At 36.5% G+C, this 24,014-nt stretch overlaps 2 protein-coding genes across 21 annotated transcripts in view; one reads left to right on the top strand and one right to left on the bottom strand.

The window, feature by feature from the left end:
- Positions 1–6,872, top strand: part of PDSS1 (decaprenyl diphosphate synthase subunit 1) — a 39,933-nt gene extending 33,061 nt beyond the window's left edge. For 9 of the 11 annotated variants that reach the window (XM_055543654.1, XM_055543650.1, XM_055543646.1 and 6 more), the window contains 2 exons: positions 3,346–3,426; positions 6,663–6,872. In XM_055543654.1, coding sequence (XP_055399629.1) covers positions 3,346–3,426; positions 6,663–6,803 — 222 coding nt within the window. In that variant the 3' untranslated portion in view covers positions 6,804–6,872. Of the gene's footprint in view, positions 1–3,345; positions 3,427–6,662 lie in introns of those variants that run through there. The other 2 variants (XR_008701411.1, XM_055543647.1) reach the window with 2 other exon arrangements.
- Positions 6,873–7,205: 333 nt separating this feature from the next.
- ABI1 (abl interactor 1) overlaps positions 7,206–24,014 on the bottom strand; it is an 87,103-nt gene continuing 70,294 nt past the window's right edge. For 2 of the 10 annotated variants that reach the window (XM_055543634.1, XM_055543636.1), the window contains 4 exons: positions 20,417–20,593; positions 17,310–17,396; positions 13,249–13,434; positions 7,206–9,050 (listed from right to left, as the gene is read on the bottom strand). In XM_055543634.1, coding sequence (XP_055399609.1) covers positions 8,875–9,050; positions 13,249–13,434; positions 17,310–17,396; positions 20,417–20,593 — 626 coding nt within the window. In that variant the 3' untranslated portion in view covers positions 7,206–8,874. The remainder of the gene's footprint in view (positions 9,051–13,248; positions 13,435–17,309; positions 17,397–20,416; positions 20,594–24,014) is intronic. The other 8 variants (XM_055543635.1, XM_055543637.1, XM_055543639.1 and 5 more) reach the window with 4 other exon arrangements.

The following is a 24,014-nucleotide window of genomic DNA, read 5'->3' as shown; positions in this document are numbered from 1 at the left end:
ACCCCAGCATCGCGAGGCACACACTCACCCTCACTGGCCAGGCTTCTCCCACCTGCCCAGAAAAGGGGTTAAGGCACAGCCTTTGGAGTGAGGCCGAGCAGGATGACGCTCCAGACAGGACTTGTTTCCTAAGCAGACTGACTCTTCTGTCTTGAGGCGCACGGGCCTACAGTTAGTCAAATGTTTTAGTTCTTTTCAAATAAAACATCATGTCTAGGCTCTACTAGTTCACACTGTCAAAAATTAAGATTCTTGGTCAGAAATTTGTCAAGATTTGTGGGCCTAAAATTGACTTGGGATAAAACAGTTTCTATAAAATAACATGAGACTGTGCAGTATCTCCACTGAAGGCAAACGCATTGCTCTTAACGTCTATCTCACAGCTCCTCTGTGGGTAGGTCGTATGTCCCTTCTGCAAATAAGAAAGTGATGCTCAGACTTGGCCAGAATGAAGCCTCGGGTAAATGGTACAGCAGGCTTTGCATCCTCTCAGACCAGTGTCGTGTCCCCACACGCTCAGTATTAACTGCTGCTGCCTGTGGGGATCAGCGCTGGTGTCCAAAGGGCCCGTCTGAGCCCCCAGAGGCCACCCAGAGCAGGGAACTGGCTTCTCCCATGCTGGAAAGGCTCTGAAGACACTCAAGAGTCCATGTCAAGCCTTTGCTGTTTGCCCATTTAGTGGAGTAATTCCAAGATGCCTGTCATCTTTTTCCATAGGTAGGTGTGTTTTGTTTGCAGATTAATTTTTGAATTTTTCCACTTAAGAACATTGAGTTTCATTGCACCAAGACAAGCAACTTTGGGAGACCACTCTTCCTTTCATTTAGCATGCTGACTTGTCTTACAATTGGGAGTTTGTTGATAGAAACCCCTTCTGTTTGGAACTCACTATTTTTAAAATCTCGCAGAAGGGGTTTTTCGGTCAACTGGGAATTTAAGAAAATCTTGCACGTTTCTGGGGCAGTCCTGGAGATGACAGCACACTCCCATGTGTATGTGTACACATACTATACTATCTATAAAAGACACAAACCTTAACATTAAAGTAAACCTTTAAAGAACAGAGGTTGGATTTCAAGATCTTCAGAAACCAAATGGAAGTTGTTTTCTTTTTTGGTGAGATTATATTTGTTCCCAAATACCCTTGAAAAGCTCTCTCCTTCCTTCTTCTGCATCTCTTCCTTCTGTGATCAGTCAGCAGACCTAAATGTCAACCTGTAGTCATGCTTCCAACTGCCGACACCACCACCAGCCCCGCACCAGCTGCACGGGCTTCTGCTATTGCTGTGAGTGTTGCCGCCTTACAGTCACCCCTAACTTTTGCTTGAGTAACAAGCTCACCACAGTTTACCGACCACCTTTTGTCATTAGTTTACAGACAGACCTCACAGTCAGACTCTGATTCCGGCCACAGGTGACATCCTCTTAAAATCAGAGCCCAGGCAGCAAGAACTTTCCTGCCTCAGTACGTCTGCAGGCAGGCCAGCACTCCTCCCGCCTGGTGCATTTCTCATGTCTTCTCTCAAGTTTCTGGAACAGGAACGCCTACGGGAAGAGTTTGATATTTGCATATTAAAACTGCATATACTTCATGCTTCAAAGGAAAGATGTAGTCAACACTCAATGGAAAAAAAATTTTTTCCCCCAAATTTTGCTTTCTCAGTGCTTTTCATAGTAAAAGGAATCAAGAGAAACCACCCTATCAGCATATTTTACTCCAGTTGTTGGTACTGCAGGAAGATGCTCATCTCCCCTAAAAAAGGCAGTTTTACCAGTTGTTGGACCAGTATCACATTAGCTTTGAGGATACACAGCCTTCTAGAAATCCAGTTGTGAAATGTGGTGTTAAGCAACTGAGACCCTACTTGGTTTGACTCTTAGCACTCAAATTGACTGATGGGAGCTTTCCTATGAAACTTACATTTTTTGTTCTTAAAAGACCAGTACCTGAAACTATCACTGGTTTTCATTTAAGAACTAACCAGGTGCCGCTCTTTACATTTCATAAAGTTATCAGCCGCCTCTCCTTTGTCTGGACACGTACTTTGTTCCGAAAGGAACATTCTTCATTCGTCATTTGCTGCCATCTAGTTGAGATTTTTCTGTGTGACCTATTTTCCCTTCCAGGATTGCTAACACCATGGTGGTTCCAGGACAAAGCTGACTTCATCCCCCAGGCGCCCTGCCAGGGGAGCACTGGCCACTGCCCTGAGCACTGCCTGGCCGGAACCACACACCTTGTAACCTCATTTCACGGACTATAAGCTGTTAGAACAGGTTTCTGATCGTGTAGCTTGGCTCCTTCCTAACATAGACGAGGCGGAGGAGCTCAGCTGCGGCAGCAGCAGGCCTTGAACTTCAGTCTAGAGGAGGAAGTGATTTGGTGTCTGGCTTCCTGGTTCTGTTCATGGTGACAGTACCCGTACCTGGTTGCTAAGTACTACAGGACAGATTTTCTCCTCGTTGCACCTTGGACCTGTTTTCTGTTTTCCTCTTAACTGCCATCGGCTTAAACTGGTGTTTAGAATTCACTCCGGTAAAAAAAAAAATTTCACTCCAGTAACCTGACTGCCGCTTCTGTCTCGGTCTCCTCTAACTCCATGGTTCTCAACCTTGGCTGCATATTAGAAATGCCTGAAGAGTTTTTAAAATATGACGCTGGGGCCAAACCCCAAGCCAGCTGAGTCAGAACCTTAGGGAGCAGATCCAGGCAGCTGCACCGGAAGCCTCCCCAGCTGACTGCAGGGCCGGTGGGCGTCTAGCAGTGCTGCCCCGGTCCATCCATGAGCTGAGCTTTTCCTGGGATTCCCTCTGCTCAGAGACCTTGGTGTCTCTCTCAAGTGAGACGCAGTTTAGGACTAAAAAGCACAAGGCTCACCCTCGTCTTAGGCTGGTGATTTGATTTTCGTAGTTTGTAGGCAGGACCGGCATCCCCTGGGAATGCACTAGAAGGGCACCCTCAGGCCCCATGGCTGCTGAGTCAGAAACTTCAGGGGAGAGGCCCAGTGGGCCCCCAGTGACTTGGGCAGCCGAGAGCTTGAGACCCTGAGGGAAGCCAGTAGGTGTCGGGGTGCACGCTGGCTCCTCCCCTCACTCAGCGTTGGACCCAGCAGAGAACACGCGGCAGAGTGAGCACCGGTCGAGGCACCTCTCAGGGCGTGGCTCGTCGCTGGGCCTGGAAGGAGGCATCCTCTTCACTCTGCTGCTGTAATTGCTACAGCTTGCTGCTCCCCCACCCCCATCGTTTAAACCTTTGATCACCTTTTTTTTAACCTGTTCTTACAAACTGAAGCTTTAACATTTGATTTCTCCCAAGAGCTCTAAATAGGTTTTCTTTCTGGTTAGTTCCCAGAAATGAATGCTATGATAATGAGACGGTTCGGTTCACCAGGAGACGTTGACAGAGCGCTACAGTACGTATTACAGGTGAGACGATTTCAAAAGGAAGAGTGGCAACAGTAGGTATGGTGCAGTAGACGAGTCCTTTGGTAACCAAATTAATGGAACGAGTTTTAGACGCAAGACCAAGTTTGGTCAGGGAGTGTTCTGTTTTCCTCCAAGAGTTTTATTATGTCTGGCCTATGTTCAGGTCTTTAATCCATTCTGAGTTTATTTTTGTGTGTGGTGTTAGGGAGTGTCCTTCCTAATTTAGTTTTACATGAGACTGTCCAGTTTTCCCAGCACTGTTTACTGAAGAGACTGAAAATCACTGTATAGTCTCGTCTCTTTTGTGAGATGAGGCGACCATAGGTGCGTGGGCTTTCCATCCTCTGCCACTGACCTGCATTTGCTTTCGTACAGCTGTAGAGTAGGTACAGTCTAAAGTCAGGAGCCCGATTCCTCCAGCTTCATTTTCCTTAAGATAGTTTTGGTTATTCAGGGTCTTGTGTGTTTCCATACAAATTGTAAAATTTTTTGTTCCAATTTTATGAAAAACACCATTGTTGGTAATTTGATAGGGATTGCACTGAATCTGTAGCTTGCCTCAGGTAACAGAAGTCCTTCTGACAATATTCTTTCGAGGACGTGGTATGTCTCTCCCTCTGTTCATGGTGTCTTTCATTAGTATCTTCGTTTCCTGCATACAGTTCTTTTGCCTTCTTATGTAGGTTTATTCCTAGGCATTTTATCCTTTTTGTTCCAGTGGTAAATGGGACTGTTTCCTTAATTTCTCTTTCTGATCTTTCATTGTTAGTGTATAGGAATGCAAGAGATTTATATGTATTTTGTATCATGCAACTTTACTATTTTCTGGTGGCATATTGAGGATTTTCTATGTATAGTATCATCGAAAAAGTAAGAAGAGGTCCGGAAAAACATCTACTTCTGCTTTATTGACTATGCCATAGCCTTTGACTGTGTGGATCACAACAAACGGTGGAAAATTCTTAGAGATGGGAATACCAGACCACCTGACCTGTGAAATTTCCTGAGAAATCTGTACGCAGGTCAAGAAGCAACGGTTAGAACTGGACATGGAAAAAGACTGGTTCCAAATAGGGGAAGGAGTATGTCAAGGCTGTATATTGTCACCCTGCTTATTTAACTTATATGCAGAGTACATCATGAGAAATGCTGGGCTGGATGAAGCACAAGCTGGAGTCGAGACTGCCAGGAGAAATGTCAATAACCTCAGATATGCAGATGACACCACCCTTATGGCAGAAAGTGAAGAACTAAAGAGCCTCTTGATGAAATAGGAGAGTGAAAAAGTTGGCTTAAAACTCAACATTCAGAAAATTAAGATCATGGCATCTGGTCCCATCACTTCATGGCAAATAAATGGGGAAACAATGGAAACAGTGACAGACTATTTTTTGGGGCTCCAAAATCACTGCAGATGGAGACTGCAGCCATGAAATTAAAAGACGCTTGCCCCTTGAAAGAAAAGTTATGACCAACCTAGACAGCATATTCAAAAGCAGAGACATTACTTTACCAACAAAGGTCTGTCTAGTCAAAGCTATGGTTTTTCCAGTAGTCATGTATGAATGAGAGTTGGACTGTAAAGAAAGCTGAGTGCTGAAGAATTGATACTTTTGAACTGTGGTGTTGGAGAAGCTTCTTGAGAGTGCCTTGGACAACAAGGAGATCCAACCAGTCCATCCTAAAAGAAATCAGTCCTGAATCTTCACTGGAAGGACTGATGCTGAAGCTGAAACTCCAATACTTTGACCACCTCATGCGAAGAACTGACTCATTTGAAAAGACCCTGATGCTGGGAAGGATTGAAGGCAAGAGGAGAAGGGGACAACAGAAGATGAGATGGTTAGATGGGATCACCAACTCAATGGACACGAGTCTGAGTAAGCTCCACGAGTTGGTGATGGACGGGGAAGCCTGCTGCAGTCCATGGGGCCACAAAGAGTTGGACAAGACTGACTGAATGAACTGAACTGACTGATGTATAGTATATCATCTACAGACCATGATGGCTTTACTTTTCTATGCGAGGCAATCACTGTTGAGTAATAGCAGTGAGTGACATCCTTGTCTTGTTCCTGATCTTGGCAGAAATGCTTTGTTTTTCGCCAAGGAGAATGTTGTTTGCTGGTGGTTTATCTTAGGTGGCCTTTATGTTGAGGTAGGTTCCCTCTATGCCCACTTTCTGCAGTTTTTGTCTATCAATTTTGTCAAAAGCTTTTTCTGCATCTATTAGAAATGATCATATGGTTTTCATTCTTCAGTTTGTTAATATGGTGTGTGACACTGGTTGAATTACATATACTGAAGAATCCTTGCATCCCTGGGATAAATCTCACTTGGTCATGATGTATAAACCTGTTAATGTGTTGTCAAATTCGGTTTGGTAGTACCTTGCTGAGGATTTTTGTGTCTAAAATGTGTCATATTTTGAAACACTTGGTAAAATCTGAGTCCTTTCAATCATGATGCTACAGATATCTTGTTCTGAATGACAGGGAACCATGCAGAAGAAAAGAGAATCAACTATATGTCTTGATATTTCCATAAACATTTTGACATAATAGAAATAGTAAATATAATTATTTTACTAGTGTTTAGCTTTTTGAAAGAACCAACATAAAAACATGGTTACAAGATGGAATGCAAATCTCTATAGTGTAAAGATAGAGGAAAGAGAAGGAGCAGTGGTTTCCTCATCTCAGATGAGATGAGGTCAGAAGCCGATGCTACATGATGGCAACAGTGAGCAATAGAAGAACTGAAGACAAGCAGTCGGTCAAGCTGGGAGACCGTACGGCCGGGCTTAAACCCCTGTCCTAACAGAAAGGCAATAGATAATTAAAACCAAGACAAAACTGGTGCCTTTGGAAGAAGAAACTGTTGATTTTCATTGTAAGCTCTTCTATATTATGAATGTATTATGTTAAGTTGCAATTAAGAGTTTTACTGTATAAATTTTAGTGTATGTGTAACTTAAAAACTAATATTTAAATGAAAAATAGGGGGAAAATAGATGGCTACCTGGTATTAATGAGTTCACTGCTTGGCATGGTAATAGAATAAAAATGTGCTTCAGTCTGAGAAAGTGGGCGAGACACAGAGAACATTAGAAACAACGTCCAGCTCTTAATCAGATCTCCAGAGAATGTTTTAACTCACTGTAGCAGGACTTTAAAGAGCTGACCCCAGTGGCTGACGTGCATCTGTTCTGTTGTATTTTCTCCCGCGGCCGGTAGAGTGACGGTGTGCAGCAGACAACCTACCTCGCCCAGCGGTACTGCCACAGAGCGGTGAGCGAGATCGGTAAACTTCGACCATCCCCAGAAAGAGACGCCCTCATACAGCTTTCAGAGATGGTGCTCACAAGAGACAAATGACACCTCTTTCTGGTATTTCTGGCAGCTATTTTACCAGATTGTGCCTCAAAAATTCTGTGGAATACACTTTGCTTCATGTGCAGATAACCAAAAAAATCATTTAAAAAGATCATTTCCTTATTAATGGGACTTTTTTTTTATTGGCAAAGTTTTTCAGAAAACCTTCTAAATGTATTTAAACCATCTGAATCTGTCATTCTAGTCCTGTAAACTCTAATCGAGGTATCTTGATGGTTATATGTGGTATTGTTTACACAGTTATAGTAGCCACATGTAAAGCCATTACACAAATAAATAATCAATGTTAAAATCCATATGGTTTATCTTGTTTCACCATAGGAGTAAAGATCATAAAACTGAAGTCTACATTTCAGTCCACATTATATTTTAACAGTATCCAAAATTTCATATAGGAGAATGGTTTATTATAAAAGACTGTACATAAAGTTTAGACAACAGGTTATATACAAAATTAAGAGAACAGTCCACTTGAAAAAAATGAAGAAGGTAGCTGATCACCAGTGATACTAAAATCATGTTTAAGATTAACAAAGGCAAAATGCGTATGCAACAGTCACATTGATTTGGTAGCAATAATGGCCTTTAATTTTCAGAAATAAACATCTTGCACTAGTCTTACCATTTACTATACTGTTGTAAGTCTGAAACGCCCAGTAGTACATAACTAGAAATCCAAACAAATCATTGAAACACAGAAACCCACGATTGAGTGCTCTACTTCAGGGTCCTAGGCAACAGAGAATTACACATGATGAGAAAACACCCCTCGAACCCTCCCTTACGGGGAGACACACAAAGTGCACATGTTGCATTTCAGTCATGTCAAAAGACAGCACGGATCTGTTGGTCGGGTACATCCCTGTTCAATGATTATACATGGCGCACCTTTTCCCCCCAAATACTTTATATTTAAAATCTTTTTATGTTGCAAGTGCCAGGTAATGGGTTAAACAGTGCCTATTCAAAAATCCATTGCATTCACTTCTACCAAAAAAAAAAAAAATATGTAAAAGATAATTAGCATTTCCTATCATTGAATCAGTATATGACAGTCCCCTGGAAAACCAGAGGACTTGGAGCAGTCCTTAATAAGAATCTCACCTACAGCATGTGCACTTTGACACATTATCTTAGCTTTGAAAAAGCTACTTTAGAAAAGGGATTCAGTACACTGACTTGTAAATAACCATCTGTGATTTTAAATTCTGCAAAAATCAGCCACTGCTATTGGGATAGGTTGAGATAAGGCTAAATTTTTTTCCAAGTTCATATATTGAGAAAATAGAACCATAATTCTGCAATAAATCGATATCTTTTATTTATCATTATTTTTAAAGCAAACCAGTGAAGGAAAGGACAAAAAACCTTTGGTTCACTTACGTATTTATGAATGGAAAAAATTTATAATGCAAATTCACTGATTAAAAAAAACTTAGGTACAAATTACAACATTACAGATAACCCTTTGTTTTTGTTTTACGTGGAGAACTTAGAGACTCAGTTCATTTCAAGAGACCTAAGTACGTGTACTCCAAGTATTACACAAATTGGAAGCATCTTGGATTTTTTTTAAGTATATTTCAATACATAAATTTGTATGCATGCTTTAAACAAACTATATTTCAAGAATGAGAGAGTCTAAACAAAAAGTATGACCAGCACCAGCATTTAAGTTTTCTGATTTTTAGTATTAGTTTGACAGAGCGTTAGTAACCATGCTGCACTGAGACATGTGATGGCACGATCTGAATCACGATTTATTAAATAGACCCCACACCCCCAGAATATTCAGGCTGGTCATCAGGTTAACAATGTGTAAGTAAGTATGTAAGCATAATCCGTGACAGGCAGCCTCGTGTAGAATGCTGCTCAGCAATCCACAAACTGCCTCAGAGATTTATGCTTATAAGTAGACATTCAATTATACCAATAAAACAGCATGTTCTGAAAATTTGGGCACATTTTAAAACATTTTAAGACAATTCTGTTAACCATAATAGTCCCACAGTATGACTGAGTGATAATACGAATCTACTTTAAAAGCAAAAATTTAATCAGTATAGTGCATGATTGATTCCACATAGTTTCCTGGGAACAGACCAGTCACTCGATTGCAGACTCCTTCATACCAGCCATCGTCGTTTTTCTTTATTACATAGATGATTGCACCCTCCATAAACGACAGCTCATCATCCTTGTCTTTTGTATAATCGTATATTGCCACAACTGTGGAGAAGAATTGGAAGATCATGTGAGTGCATTATAACCAAAGTTTAACTGAATTTTTAAATGTAATGCCAACAAATAGTATAGCAAACCCAACCTTTTTATGAATACTCTTAATTCTTAAATCTCTATATCCAGGTAAGTCAAGTAGCCAACTGTGTGCCTAAATCACTAACTTGATCTTCAGGCCAAACTGACAAATAACTTGAGAAGTCAAGAGTTCTACCAACCTATTTCAGAAAGGTCTCTGAATTTTAGGATTTATTACATGTTTCAATTCATTTGTTCAAATATCTACTAAGTGCCAACCATATGCAAAGCACCATTTATCAAAGTAACTATTGAGTGAAGCTGCAGAGCCAATCAGTAAACCAGGTAACAACCTGAGCTATCTAATTTAAAAATATACATATATTGTGAAGTAAATCTCATCCTGCTCATCCCAGAAAAATACTCATATGTTCATATAATTTATGGGGCTATAACTAGATTTAAATATATATATACCTTAGAGGTCAGCAAGAATTTTTCTTTATTTTTAAAGGAGAAATAGGTAAGTAAAGACTCACATAAGACTTAAGAGAACATTTTTGCCATTTATTGTGTTATCTGTGATTATGCTGAGTACAAAATATCCATTTCCTTGCAAACGGTGTTGTGGAGAGGACAGACATCAAAAAATCACTAGCTTTCCAAACCACTGGTTTATTAAGTATTCCTTCTTTCTGGCTTTATAACGTGATCATTCTGGAATATGCAATTTTCCAATATATGTGAAAGAGTATGTCATACATAATTTTTTTCATTACCTCATGTAATCTTTTTCTTAAAAGAGGATTTTTAAGACATTTAAGATATTTTGGAATTCATTTTTTCCTTAAGAAAGGTGGCTATGCTCCATAATTATTCTGAATCAATAAATTACAATAAGGAAGAGACCTGAAGTACTGATCCACAGCATCATTTGATAAAGTAAAACAGGCAATCTTTTTTTTTCCCCTTTACAAAACAGTATATGAAGTAAACTCAACAAGTAACATTTTCCTCCATTATAATCCTGCAGTGAAATCACAGTGTAATCACAGGCTCAATTAACATGCCCAGTTTCAAAACACCAAAACATACAGAATAAATAACATTAATTATCCTGGTATTTTTGGCTAAATAACCACCCAAGAAAACCAAGTGACTGCTAGAAAGAAACATTTTCTTTTGTATTCTGTCACATTTTTAGTGGTATAGATGAGTTTTAAACTGATCATGACAATGCCTGATATCCTCAAAGTCATTCAGCAAAATTAAAATAGTATTTCCTCATCTTCTTAGTTCCACTTATACTAAGAGCTGATAAAAACACTACACCCAACTCATTGTTTCTATTTGCCAAATCCCCTCTGTAAATGAAACTTAGTCGCCCCTCGCCCCTCCCCTTCCCCAATGCATATATTCTCATATAACAGTTCTCACTGCTGAGTATTTAACCGTTAACAATGTGTGTCCATCCTAGTGTGTAGGATCCTAGTCCACATAAAGGTCTGAACTCTCCCTTCTCTATATACTCACTGTAGGGTTCTGTGGGCCTAGACATCTAATATTCTTATCTACATCTGTCATGAATGCATGCGTGCTAAGTCACTTCAGTCATGTCCAACTCTGTGTGACCCTATGGATGCTTTGCAGCCTGCCAGGCTCCTCTGTCCATGGGATTTCCCAGGCAAGAAAACTGGAGTGGGTTGCCATGCCTCCTCCAGACCCAGGGATCAAACATGTGTCCCTTGCATTGCAGGCAGATGTGAGCCAACAGGGAAACCCCTACATCTGTCTACATGATAAAAATTTGAAGACAGCTATCTAGTCCCTCTGAAATCTTCTTTTTCCTCAACTTAGAAACAATGCTTTTAACTCGTTATAGATACACTATCTTATTAAAATATTTCAGCCTCCTGAATATCGTCCTCAAAATTAAACATAGTATTAGTCTAATATAAATGACTGAATCTGGCTTCTGCAACAGTCATGTCATACTGTTGGATTAACATATTCAATTGAAATCCTATTAAACCTGGTTTTAATCATCTTGTGACTTATAAAGGTGACTATTAAAGGCTTTAAATATAACCCTACTAAATACCAACTTTCTGATTAAGACCAGGAGTCCGTAAACAATGGCCCACGACCAAATTCAAACCAAAGCCTTTCTGTCAATAGATTTTACTGGGGCACAGCCACATCCTCACTTGTGTTCTGTCTACGACTGCTTGTTTTGTTTTTCCCCCTTTGGTTGCGCTGCATGGCTTGTGGGATCTCAGCTCCCCAACCAGGGATTGAACCCGGGCCCTCAGCCCGGAAGCATGAAGTCCTAACCACTGGCCGCCAGGGGGTTCTCAACGACTGCTTCTGTGCTACAACAGTGGGGCTGAGGAGCTGTGACAAGTCTGAATGACCAGCAAAGTTTAAGATATTTCATTTTGCCAATATATACAAATATCAAAGAATTATGTTGTACACCTGAAAGTAATATGTCAACATACCTTGATTACTTAAAAAGTTTATTATTTGGTCTTTTCCAAAAAATCTGGTGACTCCTGGTTTAAGACTCATTATTTCATTCAACTTGTGAAGAGATTTCTTTAATCCTGCTCTATTACCAAATACATTAACCATTATATCATTCCAAATGTGTTACATAAATATAACTTGTCCCATTTTCATAGTTACTTAAATTTGCTTTTCCATACCAGAAAATATGGGTCAAAAAACAATTCAAGACTGCTCACATTTATCTCTCTCATAATAACCACAGCATATCTATTTGAAGGTACATGAGAATCTAAATATGAAGTAGAACATTCAAGACTTCCTCAGTAATATGTAGAATATTTACTGTTTAAAAATATAAGAAGAAAACAGCCTATTTACTTCAACCATGTATTTAAAACTTGGGTAGGAAAGAATGCTACAGGTATTTGCTTAAGGTGGCAATCAAATGTGATCAACTACATAGCATGCATTTTTCAGAACTCTACAAAGACATTTTTATTGGCATAGAAGTAGATGACAAAAAGCAAATAAACTCACAAAAAACAGTTTCCTTCCCACCCACTACTACTTAATAATTACAGTGAATGTCAGATAATGCAGGTGAATTTGGACATCAGAATTATACAGAATTTCAACATTCTAGTGATTATTTTCTCATTTACAAGATCAACTAGCTGAAAACCTTAATTGAGGTTTTTTTCTCATATATCTCCCAATACATTTTTAAATATTTAGATATGAAAGTTTTCTATTTTTATTGTAACAGCTTAGAAACTTGGTTTTAAATCTTAACTAACTACATGAACTTACTAGTAAATCATTTAACTCCTCTGTGCCTTATCTGTTTATCATCTTAAAAATCACAGTCAAGTTGGAAATTTGTCATTTGAAAAATCACAATTAACAGACTATATTTTCAATTTAAAAAATTAAAAATGTCTCTCCAGATGAAAGGATAAAGATGTGGTATATGTATTTAATATATACAGTGGAATATTACTCAGCCATAGTAAAGACTAAAATGATGCCATTTACAGCAACATGGATGGACCTAGAGATTATCTAACTTACTTACTACTTACTAAGAGAAGCAGTCAGAGAAAAGACAAATACTTTGTGATATCACTTAATGTGAAATCAAAAAAATGATACAAAATGAATTTTAAAGAAAAATAGAAACAGACACACAAACATAGAAAAACTTAAGTTACCAAAGGGGAAGGGGGTAGGGTAGGGATAAACTCAGAGTCTAGGATTAGCAGATACAAACGACTATATATAATATAAACAGCAAGGACCTACTGTATAGCACAGGAAGCTATATTCAATATCCTGTAATGAACTATAATGGAAGAAATCGGAAAAAGAATTCAGATATATATATACACACATACACATCAGCATATAACTGAATCACTTTGCTGTACACCAGAAACTAACACAACACTGTAAATCAACTATACTCCAATTAAAAAATAAATAGAAAATAAAGAATCCTTGCTTTATATTGGGAAATGTTTAGGAACTAAATCATCTTGGCTGAGTAAGGGTGTTCAAAAGGTAGAAACATACTGGACTAGGTGTTCTTTACAGCTCTAAAATACGATCATCGTTGGTTCCTTCCTGTTACAGCAATTCAGTGATGACTGTACCTTACCTTTCTCAATATAATTCTTGGGGGCCCAAGCAGGATCTCCATCTGCGTATGGGTCGTTATACTGAACTACTGCGGCCTCCTCATCTTCATAATCCACTGGCGGCGGAGGTGGCGGAGGTGGCGAGTCATCAAACATGGGGATGTCGTCTGGTGGAGGTGGTGGTGGTGGAGTTGGACTATCAGCAACTAAAAAATTCAGATAATTAATTGAAATCAGAAATCAGATTAGATGGAAATTCCTAAGTTAATAGAATTTAAGGAAGCTCTATCATATACAGCATGCACTATAACAATACATGCAAGATTAGAAATAAAAGCTTGGTGTGTTAAAGCTTCTACTACTTTTAAGAATAATTTTGCAATAATAAAATGAGCTAAAATTAAAGGTATTAGGAAGTACTACAAATTAATGAATGCAGAGGTTAGGAGACAATATGTCTTTTCTTTTTGCTTTTTTCTTTTAAATAAGACTACAGGAGGAAAGAAGTTCCCTTACTCCAAGGTTCAGGTCACAACAAATGTCACTCTTTAGTTAGCCTCTCTCCTTAAATAAGCCTTATGTCACATCTGTCATTTGGACTATGGTAAACATTATGAATGTTAGTTTAATGGTTTGATAACCATTTATTGTGCACATTCATGTCCCCGATTTTGGCTTTTAGTTACCTTTAGTTTCAAAGAAATCTCTAGTGGGTGGATATGTGCTGATTTTTATTTGTTTTATGCAAGGGAAAAAAAAGCTGTGGTGTTAGGTATGATTCTATGTGTGCAGGTTTTCTATTATTTAAATTTTAACAAGAGAAAATAAATCTAAAGTTAAATAATTCTAAGCTAGCAGAAAATCTCATTAAATATTTTTTTAATGTTTGTATTCATAATCAACTTTAAAAAAAGATAATCGGCTTCTTCAATGTAGAAAGCAAGCTAAGACTTCTGTATTATTGCTTGTAAAACTAAGAATGGAATGAGGGAAAGACTAGATCCTAAAGATCCAATTTCCTAAGAATACATCCTCAATAAAAGATTTTAAAAATAAAGTACTGCAGGAAGATGTTTTTTTAAAAAAAAACAGAAAAGAACTCAAATCATGCAAAACAATAAAAACGATTCATACCTCAAGTTCTAGATGGCTGTGGAATGTATATGTGTGATTTAAATAAAGGTGTAAACAGTGAAATAGAAAAAATGTCATGCTAGAATTGTTTCAATGAATTATTATGATACCAGGTAACAAATGCTCCCAATATTAACGAATTCAGAGCTGAAGCACAACTAATTCTTAAATTTCTGATCCACAAATTTCTTAAAAAAAAAAAAAAAAAAAAAAAAAAGAAAATATTTTGATACAGAGAATTATATAGTCTCCAGTATCTGAGAGAATTCAGAATTCGAACATACTAGTAATTCCAACATACTACCTCACCTGCCAATTTCTGGGACTATTTATATGATCAAAAAAAAATGGTCATCATCTATTCTAAGATAGTGTTAAAGTTTTCAACACCCTATTTGCAGTAATGAGCTGAGAATATAACCAAAGAACCCAGATTTAAAACATATGCAAAACATATGCACATAAGAGCCCTACTGACAACCACTTTAATTCTGTGATTTCTATTTTATCCTATTTGGGGTGAGAAAGAAGACTATTAGGAAATAAGTCCTGTGTGCTGATGCTCATTCGGACAGCTCTCACACAGGTGTGCAGTTTATTCTTCCTACAAATGCTAGGATCCATTTTATTTCTACCAATCCCTTCTCCATAAAGCTTGCTAATATTATTGAGATGAGAAGAAAATGCATATGAATCCATTCTGACAGTAAAGAGTCATAGCTCATATCCTTAATATGGCTTAATGAATAAATTATGTATGTTTGCCTGAATTCTTAAAGTGCATTTACTCTTGATTTATATACAACTTACTAGTCTATTTTTCATTCAACTGTCTTTATACCCAACTGCTGTTAATTTACATTGGCTTATCTTCAAATTACATACACTGGGGCAAGCGTCTTGTCATCTAATTCTCTGTGCATAATACTCTGTCTAACACCATGTATAATTAGTTCAAAAACGCTTTCTGATGTTAATCATAAACAGATGTAAACACACTGCTTTTTTAGATGCTCATGTCTTAAACTGAAACACATTTATTAATAGGTTAACTGCTATGTGCATTCATTATTACCACTCTGTCAAAGAAAGTGAATATTAAAGAACATAGAAAATTTGTAATTCATAAAACATTTAATATACTGATACCAATTTAACAACAATCTTCCTAACATGCTTTCAAAGAAAACAGATGCCAAATAAAACGAAACGAGGCATTCTGTGGCACCGAGAGAATTACTGACTCAAGATCACAAGTTTGGGAGAAGAACTGAAATAGTACCATGGCTTCTAGAGCAAAGACCATACATGTACTTTACACTGAATGTCTATTTAAAAAAGGATTACCAAATATCTAATCAATGAGCTTTGGACTCACTAAATGGATGTTTATTATGGCTATTTTAAAACATTTCCTAAAAATTCTCGGCTATTAGGCAGTTCAAAGGTTGAACTGGCTTTGTTTTTAAACTCCTGCAAACAATTTTTAAACTCTTAGAGCACCAAGAATCAGCAATTTACCTTTATCCACTAATTTTTTAAAAAGAAGATTCGCTTATTTTTACATGTTTAAACACGTAAGAGTTTCCAACCAAATGTAAACGATAAGGTTGGTTTAGGCTCAGAAATTTCAGCATCGTGAAACTTTTATAGAAAGTCTATTAAATCACACATTTCTTAAAGATGGGGACTTTGTCTTAGACTATGTATATTCCTCCCAGAGCCTAGGACACAACACTGAGTAAACAAATACTTGACTGGACGAAGGGAGGAAACGTGGAGAATAACACAACAAGGTCAGGAGAAGCTGCAGGATGGAATTTGCCACAGTGTTTTCTCCTGGAAGATGGGCTGGTCATTTGAGTTACACATCTTGTTCAAAGCTTTCTGAGATTTATGTGCATGGTGATGAAGCCAAATGAAGTGAATTAGTACTAGACCACCTTACCATCTTCAACATTTTTGGCGTAATAGAATTCAATAATAGCAGTATTTTCCATTTTGCCAAATAACATTCACTATGATCATGTAGTTAGGATTATGTATCTCCCAGAACGTCAAAGTAATCAGGTGGTAATTAAAAAATAAAAACTTCTATCCTAATTCATACATTCAAAAGAATTTCCTAGTCAATCTGACCTTCCTTCAAAAAGATCTAAAAAATGCAACAAGTCTGCCTGTTCAGAAATCCTCCTCATGGGCCAAAACATAAAGAGGGCTCTACACGGATCATCACTTAAATGGAGTGCATGGATGTAATTTACTTATTCTTGCAGATCCTTGTTTATCCTAATAACAAATCTTTATATAGGTTCAAAACTGTTTATGCATAAAAATTTGAACAAATCTTTATATAAGTTCAAAATTGTTTATGTATAAAAATCAAAGGCTACAAAGTTTTCTTCAAAAATGTTTTGTAACTAAAGGAGAAAATGCCAAAAAAAACACCCAAAAACCAAAACAAAGAAAATAAAACAAACCACCTGTCCTAATAAATTTAATCTCACAGTGTAACGATGCATCTTGATGAGTTAGCTGGCAACAGAAAACTAATAAATTTAATCTCACAGTGTAACGATGCATCTTGATGAGTTAGCTGGCAACAGAAAACTAATTCCCCTAAAAACTACTGAAAGCTAGTAGTTTCAACACAATTTTAATTTGAGGCTTTGATTATGCTTTCCTTAAGAATCTGCAAAGACCTGATTTCACGTTTTAGAGCGTGTGATACAGAGGAAACTGCAGTTGTGACATTCATCCGAGTCAGTGACCATGCACACAGAGGAAAGCTGAAGATCGTGCTCTTCAGTTTCAATTACGGATCTGCACCTATTTTCAAGGTAAGATTAGCTTCTCAACAAAAGTAAGGAAAATGATGACTCATCAGCCATGCATGCTATAAGGAGACAGCCTCTACTCTTGGACAGCTCAGGTTTTCCAAACTTACTGTTTTCCTGCACCCTGGCCACGAAGCCTGTGAGAGGTATCTGTGGAGTCAACTGAGGCATAGGGGGAGGGGGTGGAGCAATAGAAACTGGCGATGACAACACAGAATGGGGGAAGTAAAACAGGTAAAGGAAAGAAAAGGAAACAAACAAAAAGCAGAAGTCAGTTACAAGGACCACAAACATAAGTATGCAAAGAACAGTTTGTAAATGAAACAAAACAAAACAAGAAACAAAACAAAAACCTGCAGAACCTTCATTTCCCACAAACAAACCTAAAGCTGAGTTGTGCTTAGCCAACTGGTAGTTTTATTAAAAAACAAATACATTTATTTTAATCCTACTGTTACAGTGTTTGGGGAAGATTTAGATTTACCATCACCTTCACTTCTATGCAATGAAAATTTTGAACTCTAAGAAAAGACTTTAACAAAACAGGTAAGAATAAAATACCAATAAAGGTTTCTAGGATACTGTTAGTTTACCTTACCTCTCTAATCCTAACAGGTATGTCTAGCTTAAGGGTAATGCTGTAAATCAGAATTCACATAAACAAAACAAAAATGTTATGGAATAGCTGTTTATTCCATGTATAAATAAATGCATTAGTTATAGGTTTCCTTTAAAAACAGTTCTTATGTATCTAGAGCATACATCTAAATTATATATAATATAATCTTATTATATATAACATGCATGTATGTTATAATAAGATTAACTATATAATGTATATTATATAATTACATGATAGTATAAAATCATGATTTATCATGTAAACTGCATATGATTTAATAACACAAATTATAATGATTATATAATTATATAACAATTTGTATGATTATATAATATAATCTTATTATATACAGTAATATAATCTCATTATGTAGCTAAATATATTCTATATATCTATATCAGCTCTCTAGGAAAAAATCCTTGTTTGTAAAAAAAAAAAAGTTTGCTATTATTTTTTAAGTTGACAATTTTAAATACATCACTCTTAAATTTACTAGGGAATAAGAATGCTCCACATACCATGTTAATTGTTTACTGAATTTCAAGGGATATTTCAAGGGACCTTCTTCCTTTTGTATCACAAAATTCTATTTACTGGCAGTCACCAAGAAATGACACTAAATTGACAGGGAAAATTTACTGGCTCCCAAAGATCATTTAATTGAAAGATTGTTTCCATTAATTCAATCTAAAAATTGTTTGGTAAGCATAAAAATCTGAAAGAGGTTCAGTGTACAAATAAACAACAAAGCAATGTATGTGTATTTATGTCCATTGTATGGCTAAAAACAACATTGAATTCACTATGAAATTAGTCCTGGTTCGTTCTGATACTGTGTATATACTTGTATATACATGTGTGTATATACTTGTATATACATGTGTGTATATAATGTTCCAGTATATACACATTTATATATGATAGTTTTAATAAATAAAAGATTATATACCTTTTCAATGTAAAAAAATTTTTTTTAAAACTTCCACCAACCTAAAAATTTAAAAAAACAACCCTTAGTAACTAGCCATGCTGGTTAGTACATAAAGAAAAGAAAGGTTATGCTGCAATAATACTAATCATATGCACAGAATATGCACATCAAAACACTAAAAACACTCACATGCTACCACTACAACACCAACAGTAACTCGGGTTGAAGGATAATTGATTTGACAATACATAATAATATGTTTAAAATGTGAAGCAAATTTGCTTTACAATATCCAAAAATATGGACAATCAGTAATGACAGTGTCTTCTCTGAGGATAAGCAACCAACCCAAGCGGTGTTAAAACAGAACTACACAAACATGTATCAGGTGAGGAGTCACCAGAAGCCCTATTTGCAGAGTAAACAGTAAATGTCTAAGTGTGGAAAAGAAAAAAAACACAAAGATGAGATCTAAAAATGCAGCATAATATGAAAAAAAAAAAGGTTTATGAAAGTAGTGAGACTAATGATCAGATTAACTGCGGGATTCTCAGCCACCAGCTACTTTTCTTTACCAAGAGGAGAATAGGGGAAATGTGAGGTAAAATTCTAACGGAACATTTCTCAGGAGCTTGGATGAGAATTTCAGTCTGGAAAAGGGTTCTATAATATAAATTTTGGGATTACTTGTGAATTATGATATTTCTGCTAAAGTGATTTTCAATTCTTAGAAGGCTTTTTGCTTATAACCACAATTAAGTCTTTAAAATTTAACAAAAAAAAAAGAGAGAGAGAATTTAGTTCTACTTTAAAACACTTGTTGAAAACATGCATCATAAATAAAAAGAATTTAAAACCCAACTTCCTGTGTAAATATGGAGTGTTCAGTATTTTTTAGGTAACATAAAATAACATGCAGCTCCAGAAAGTAGCCAGGAAAAACCACATGAGAAAGCATGTCCCAGTCTATGTCTGGTGATCACTGTTTCAAGCCAATAACAAATACTGAACAACTGGCTCATTTCAGATTTCTCCTGGTTGGATTGAGCATCCTGATATGGAAAGTGAAATTAATGACTACTCACTCTAAGCAACTGGAACTTTTTCACATTTTATGCCAAAGTTATTTTCTAATCTTATCAGCCTTTAAACACTGATTGCAGTTAGTGTTGAGATGTGCAATCTGAGGTGAACAGAAAGGATTTATCAAAAGAAAGTCCTCCCCACTGTTATAATTATTAGAGACAGAATAAGCAGGCATCAAGAATGGTTTTTAATGGTCTGGAACTTATTTCAGTATAGGTTAACAAGCTTAAAAGTGATAGCCAGCAATTTTGTTATATTATTGAAAAGAAAAATTGTCACAATATTTTTAATTTTACTGTTATCAAACTGTATCAAACATGCCATTATTTTTAAATTCAGCTTAATTCATTTCAGAGTTTTTCCTCTTTAGTTCTATTTACAGTATACTCAGTGAATCGGAAGTTTTTGAAAGTGATAAGCAATTATTTTTAAAATTATATGATTCAAGGTCTAACTTCTTAAAACAAACATGAAATAACATGGTTTCAATTGTTGTCTATCACTGGCAAGAACAATTTAAAATAATTTCCTTCAAAAGGAGCTCCACTGCTGCGTGCGCCTGCTAAGCACAAGCTTACTTGAATTCTGAGAATAAAGTGGACCTCCATTAACATGAGGCTGAGCAGAAAACTGAGCCGTCACAGAGGGAGTCCGTCTGTATCCACCAGAAGATGTCGAGGAAGTGGTAGAGTTGTGCCGAGAAATCTGCCTGGTCATTGTGCCATACTGGGAACCAGGAGCTGAGCCCGGGGCTGCTGGAAAGCATTAGTCAAAGGCAACCAACAAAGAACTTGAGCATCGCAGGTAACCTCCGATGGCAGAACAAAGAGAAGCAGACTCTCAGCAAGAAACATTTTTTATCACTTTTTAAAGTCCACAGCACAAAATAAAGAGAAAAGTAAAGATACAACACAAATAGCTCTATCTCTGAACTTAAAAAAACTTACAAAAAAGCAGAAAAAACAGATACTGTGTGGAAAGTGCAGAAGTTAAGTATGAAACATTCTTCAGCCTTTTAATTCAGCATAATCCCAAGTGGTATTTTGCTAATAAAATGTATAATCTTTTTCTTTGTTATTTCAGAATGTATAGTTTTTATATGTCAACTGTGTCTCTCCAACAAGATAAGTACCAATGACAGTCTGAGGTGAAAAGCATTGTTTTTAGATGTGAATACCTTAGTATCTGGATTGTACACTTCTTTTTCATTGGCAAGTCTACAGAAACAGTCTAAGAATCTAGCCAGCCAAACCCGCTTAAATTATAAAGTCTAAACAGGTAAGCTTATTTTCCACATTTACTAGTATATTTGACTGTTTACTGTTATTAGCAGTTATTATCAATGCAAATTATAGTGGAATCATTTTTTTAGAGAAGCACAATTTCTAGCTTCAAAGCACCTGTGTCAGATTTGTTGTCTATCGCCAAACTTTTAAGAATTCCACACTTTACCCTATCACTTAAATTTCTGTGACTGATAAAACTGAAAAAAACTTTAAGACTGTAAAATATGGACATTTTAAGGCAGCTTTGGGTAGAAAATCCACTATTTTTTCCCACATATTTGGAGGGCTTTTTTCCCCCATAGTACATCCAAAGCAATCTTTTCTTTTTAATTTCAAGCATACTTAAACTAACTCAAGTATTAACAATACTTAAAATTTTATTCAATGTCATCTTTACCAACATCTTCAAAGTTTAAAATTTTAAAGGTTAATATAAAGTTCAAAGCCTCTAAAGTTAACTATATCTTCCAGGCAACTTCAGGATTTATATCATTCTCCCAAACATCTAATCACGACTGAAGAAATAAAAAGGCAGAATCCTGGTTTCCTTTCATTTCATTTAACCTCTCCTAGAGGCCATACAAATTATTAGAAAAATCATACAGCAGAGGCTGTTCATTAAAAGAAGTGCTAATATTTAACATTCTGGAGCTCCCAAGCCATGCTATGCTATGCTAAGTCACTTGAGTCGTGTCCGACTCTGTGCAACCCCATAGATGGCAGCCCACCAGGCTCCCCCGTCCCTGGGATTCTCCAGGCAAGAACACTGGAGTGGGCTGCCATTTCCTTCTCCAATGCATGAAAGTGAAAAGTGAAAGTGAAGTCGCTCAGTCGTGTCCAACTCTTAGCAACCCCATGGATTGCAGCCTAACAGGCTCCTCCGTCCATGGGATTTTCCAAGCAAGAGTACTGGAGTGGGGTGCCACTGCCTTCTCTGCCATAGGCAGTCACTAATTAAATCATCCACACACTCATTTTCTAAACAGAGACACACTTTTAAAATAACAGTCTATTCAAATGCCTTTGAGAATGAGTAATTCTGGACAGCTAAGTTTTCCAAGGAGCTAAGAGGTAATCCTTTAACCATTTTTAATAGAAATCTTAAAATGATTTTTTATATTTCTTTGACTTATATAAAAACTATATAAAATCCAGGTTATTTTTTTTGGTGATTGAAAACCAAATAGACCTATTTATATAGTTCCAAACCAGGCCAATTTTAGAATCTAATTTAGTATTTTATTATGAAATAAGTCATAAAAAGCATATGTGACTGATGTATATATAATTATATATGCTATGTACATATAAATAATATATACTAATGTATATATATAACTATTTACAATGGTTATAATCTGTTTATATATAAATATTATTTGTATATTTGATTATATAGGATTATATATTCTGTTGGTTTGCTGTTTTCCTTTTATATTAAGATTCATTCATGTTGATAAGTATATCAATATATCATTCATTTTTTTGCTTTATTTACATACAAACATGCCACAATTACAATTACTTATCCATTCCACTGTTAGACATTTGAATTGCATCTAGACTGTTGCTATTATTATACCACCATTATGAACATTCCTAATTATGGTTCCTCAATTTCTCTGAAAACAGTGGTTCTCAAACACTGATCAGAATTTTATCTTAAGGGCCTATTGTGATACAAGCTGCTTGGCTCCAGTCTCAGTTTCTGAATGAGGAGGTCTGGAATGGGACCTGAGAATTTACATTCCTAACTAGCTCCCACAACAATGATGCTGTTGATCTGGAAATCATATTTCAAAAGCCACTGCTCTAATACAGTGGTGGTTAAACTTTTTGGTCTTTAGGGTCCACTCTAAAGTTAGAGAACCTCAAAAAATTTTTATTGAAGTGAGTTACAGGAATAGGTAATTACCATATTAGAAATTAAAACTTATTTATCTTTAAAACACATAAATACACAAATACACATTCCTTTAGCTGTCAAAAATGATGTTATCAAATGTTACGTAGCCTCTGGAAAATTCCACTGTGTCCTTGTACCAGGATGAGAATGAAAATGGCAAACAAGTCTTAGTATTATTATGGAGATAATTCTAACCTCAAAAACGCCAAGAAAGGATTTTGGCAACACCCAGGAGTCACATACCTATATTTTGAGAACCAGTACTCTAGGGGAAATATCTAGAAATTAAATTGATAAATCTAAGGTGAGAAACCTGGTTCAACTTGACTGAGTAACAACAAATTACTTTCTAAAGGGAGCATATTAACTAATCAACTCCCAACAGCAATGTACCTTTTTCTGTTACGGCACAGCCTCACTGACATTTGGTACTAGGGGACTCTGACATGTTTACCTGTCTAGTAGCTATAAAACAGTATCCACTGGTTTTTATTTTCTGTCTTCCTGATTATTAATTAGGTTGAGGGCATTTATTTTTTCCAGATGAACTTTCTGCCAACAACTTCTATTACTAGGGCCTTTTTTTATTACTTCCTTTTCTTTTGAGTACAAGTGCCAATGTTTTTAAAAGAAGATGCTAGGTGGTTTTATTTCACCTAAGCTCCATTATTTGAGACAGTTCTTTATCCATTTCCACCCAAATGCTACTGTGCATTTCTAGGCTGAATGGTTTTATATAGTCTATATTTAGAATTCTTATATGCTCAATCCAGTCTCCCTCAACCTGGGAACAATTTAAATGTATTTTATTGATAAAAAAAACTGTTTTCACGGCACCCTCAGATGCCATAAATCCTCTACTATATCAGAGTCTTTCAACTGTGAGCCACAGGAAAACCTCAGAGCACCCCACACATCATTCTCTTTTCCATTTTTATTCCTTCACCCCACTCCTTTGACTGTTGTATACACCAGGGAGTTCCA

Source organism: Bubalus kerabau, chromosome 13 (assembly GCF_029407905.1).
Source record: "Bubalus kerabau isolate K-KA32 ecotype Philippines breed swamp buffalo chromosome 13, PCC_UOA_SB_1v2, whole genome shotgun sequence".
Lineage (NCBI taxonomy): Eukaryota > Metazoa > Chordata > Mammalia > Artiodactyla > Bovidae > Bubalus > Bubalus kerabau.
Note: the sequence above shows the minus strand (reverse complement) of the source record. Positions and strands in the feature narration are given on the sequence as shown.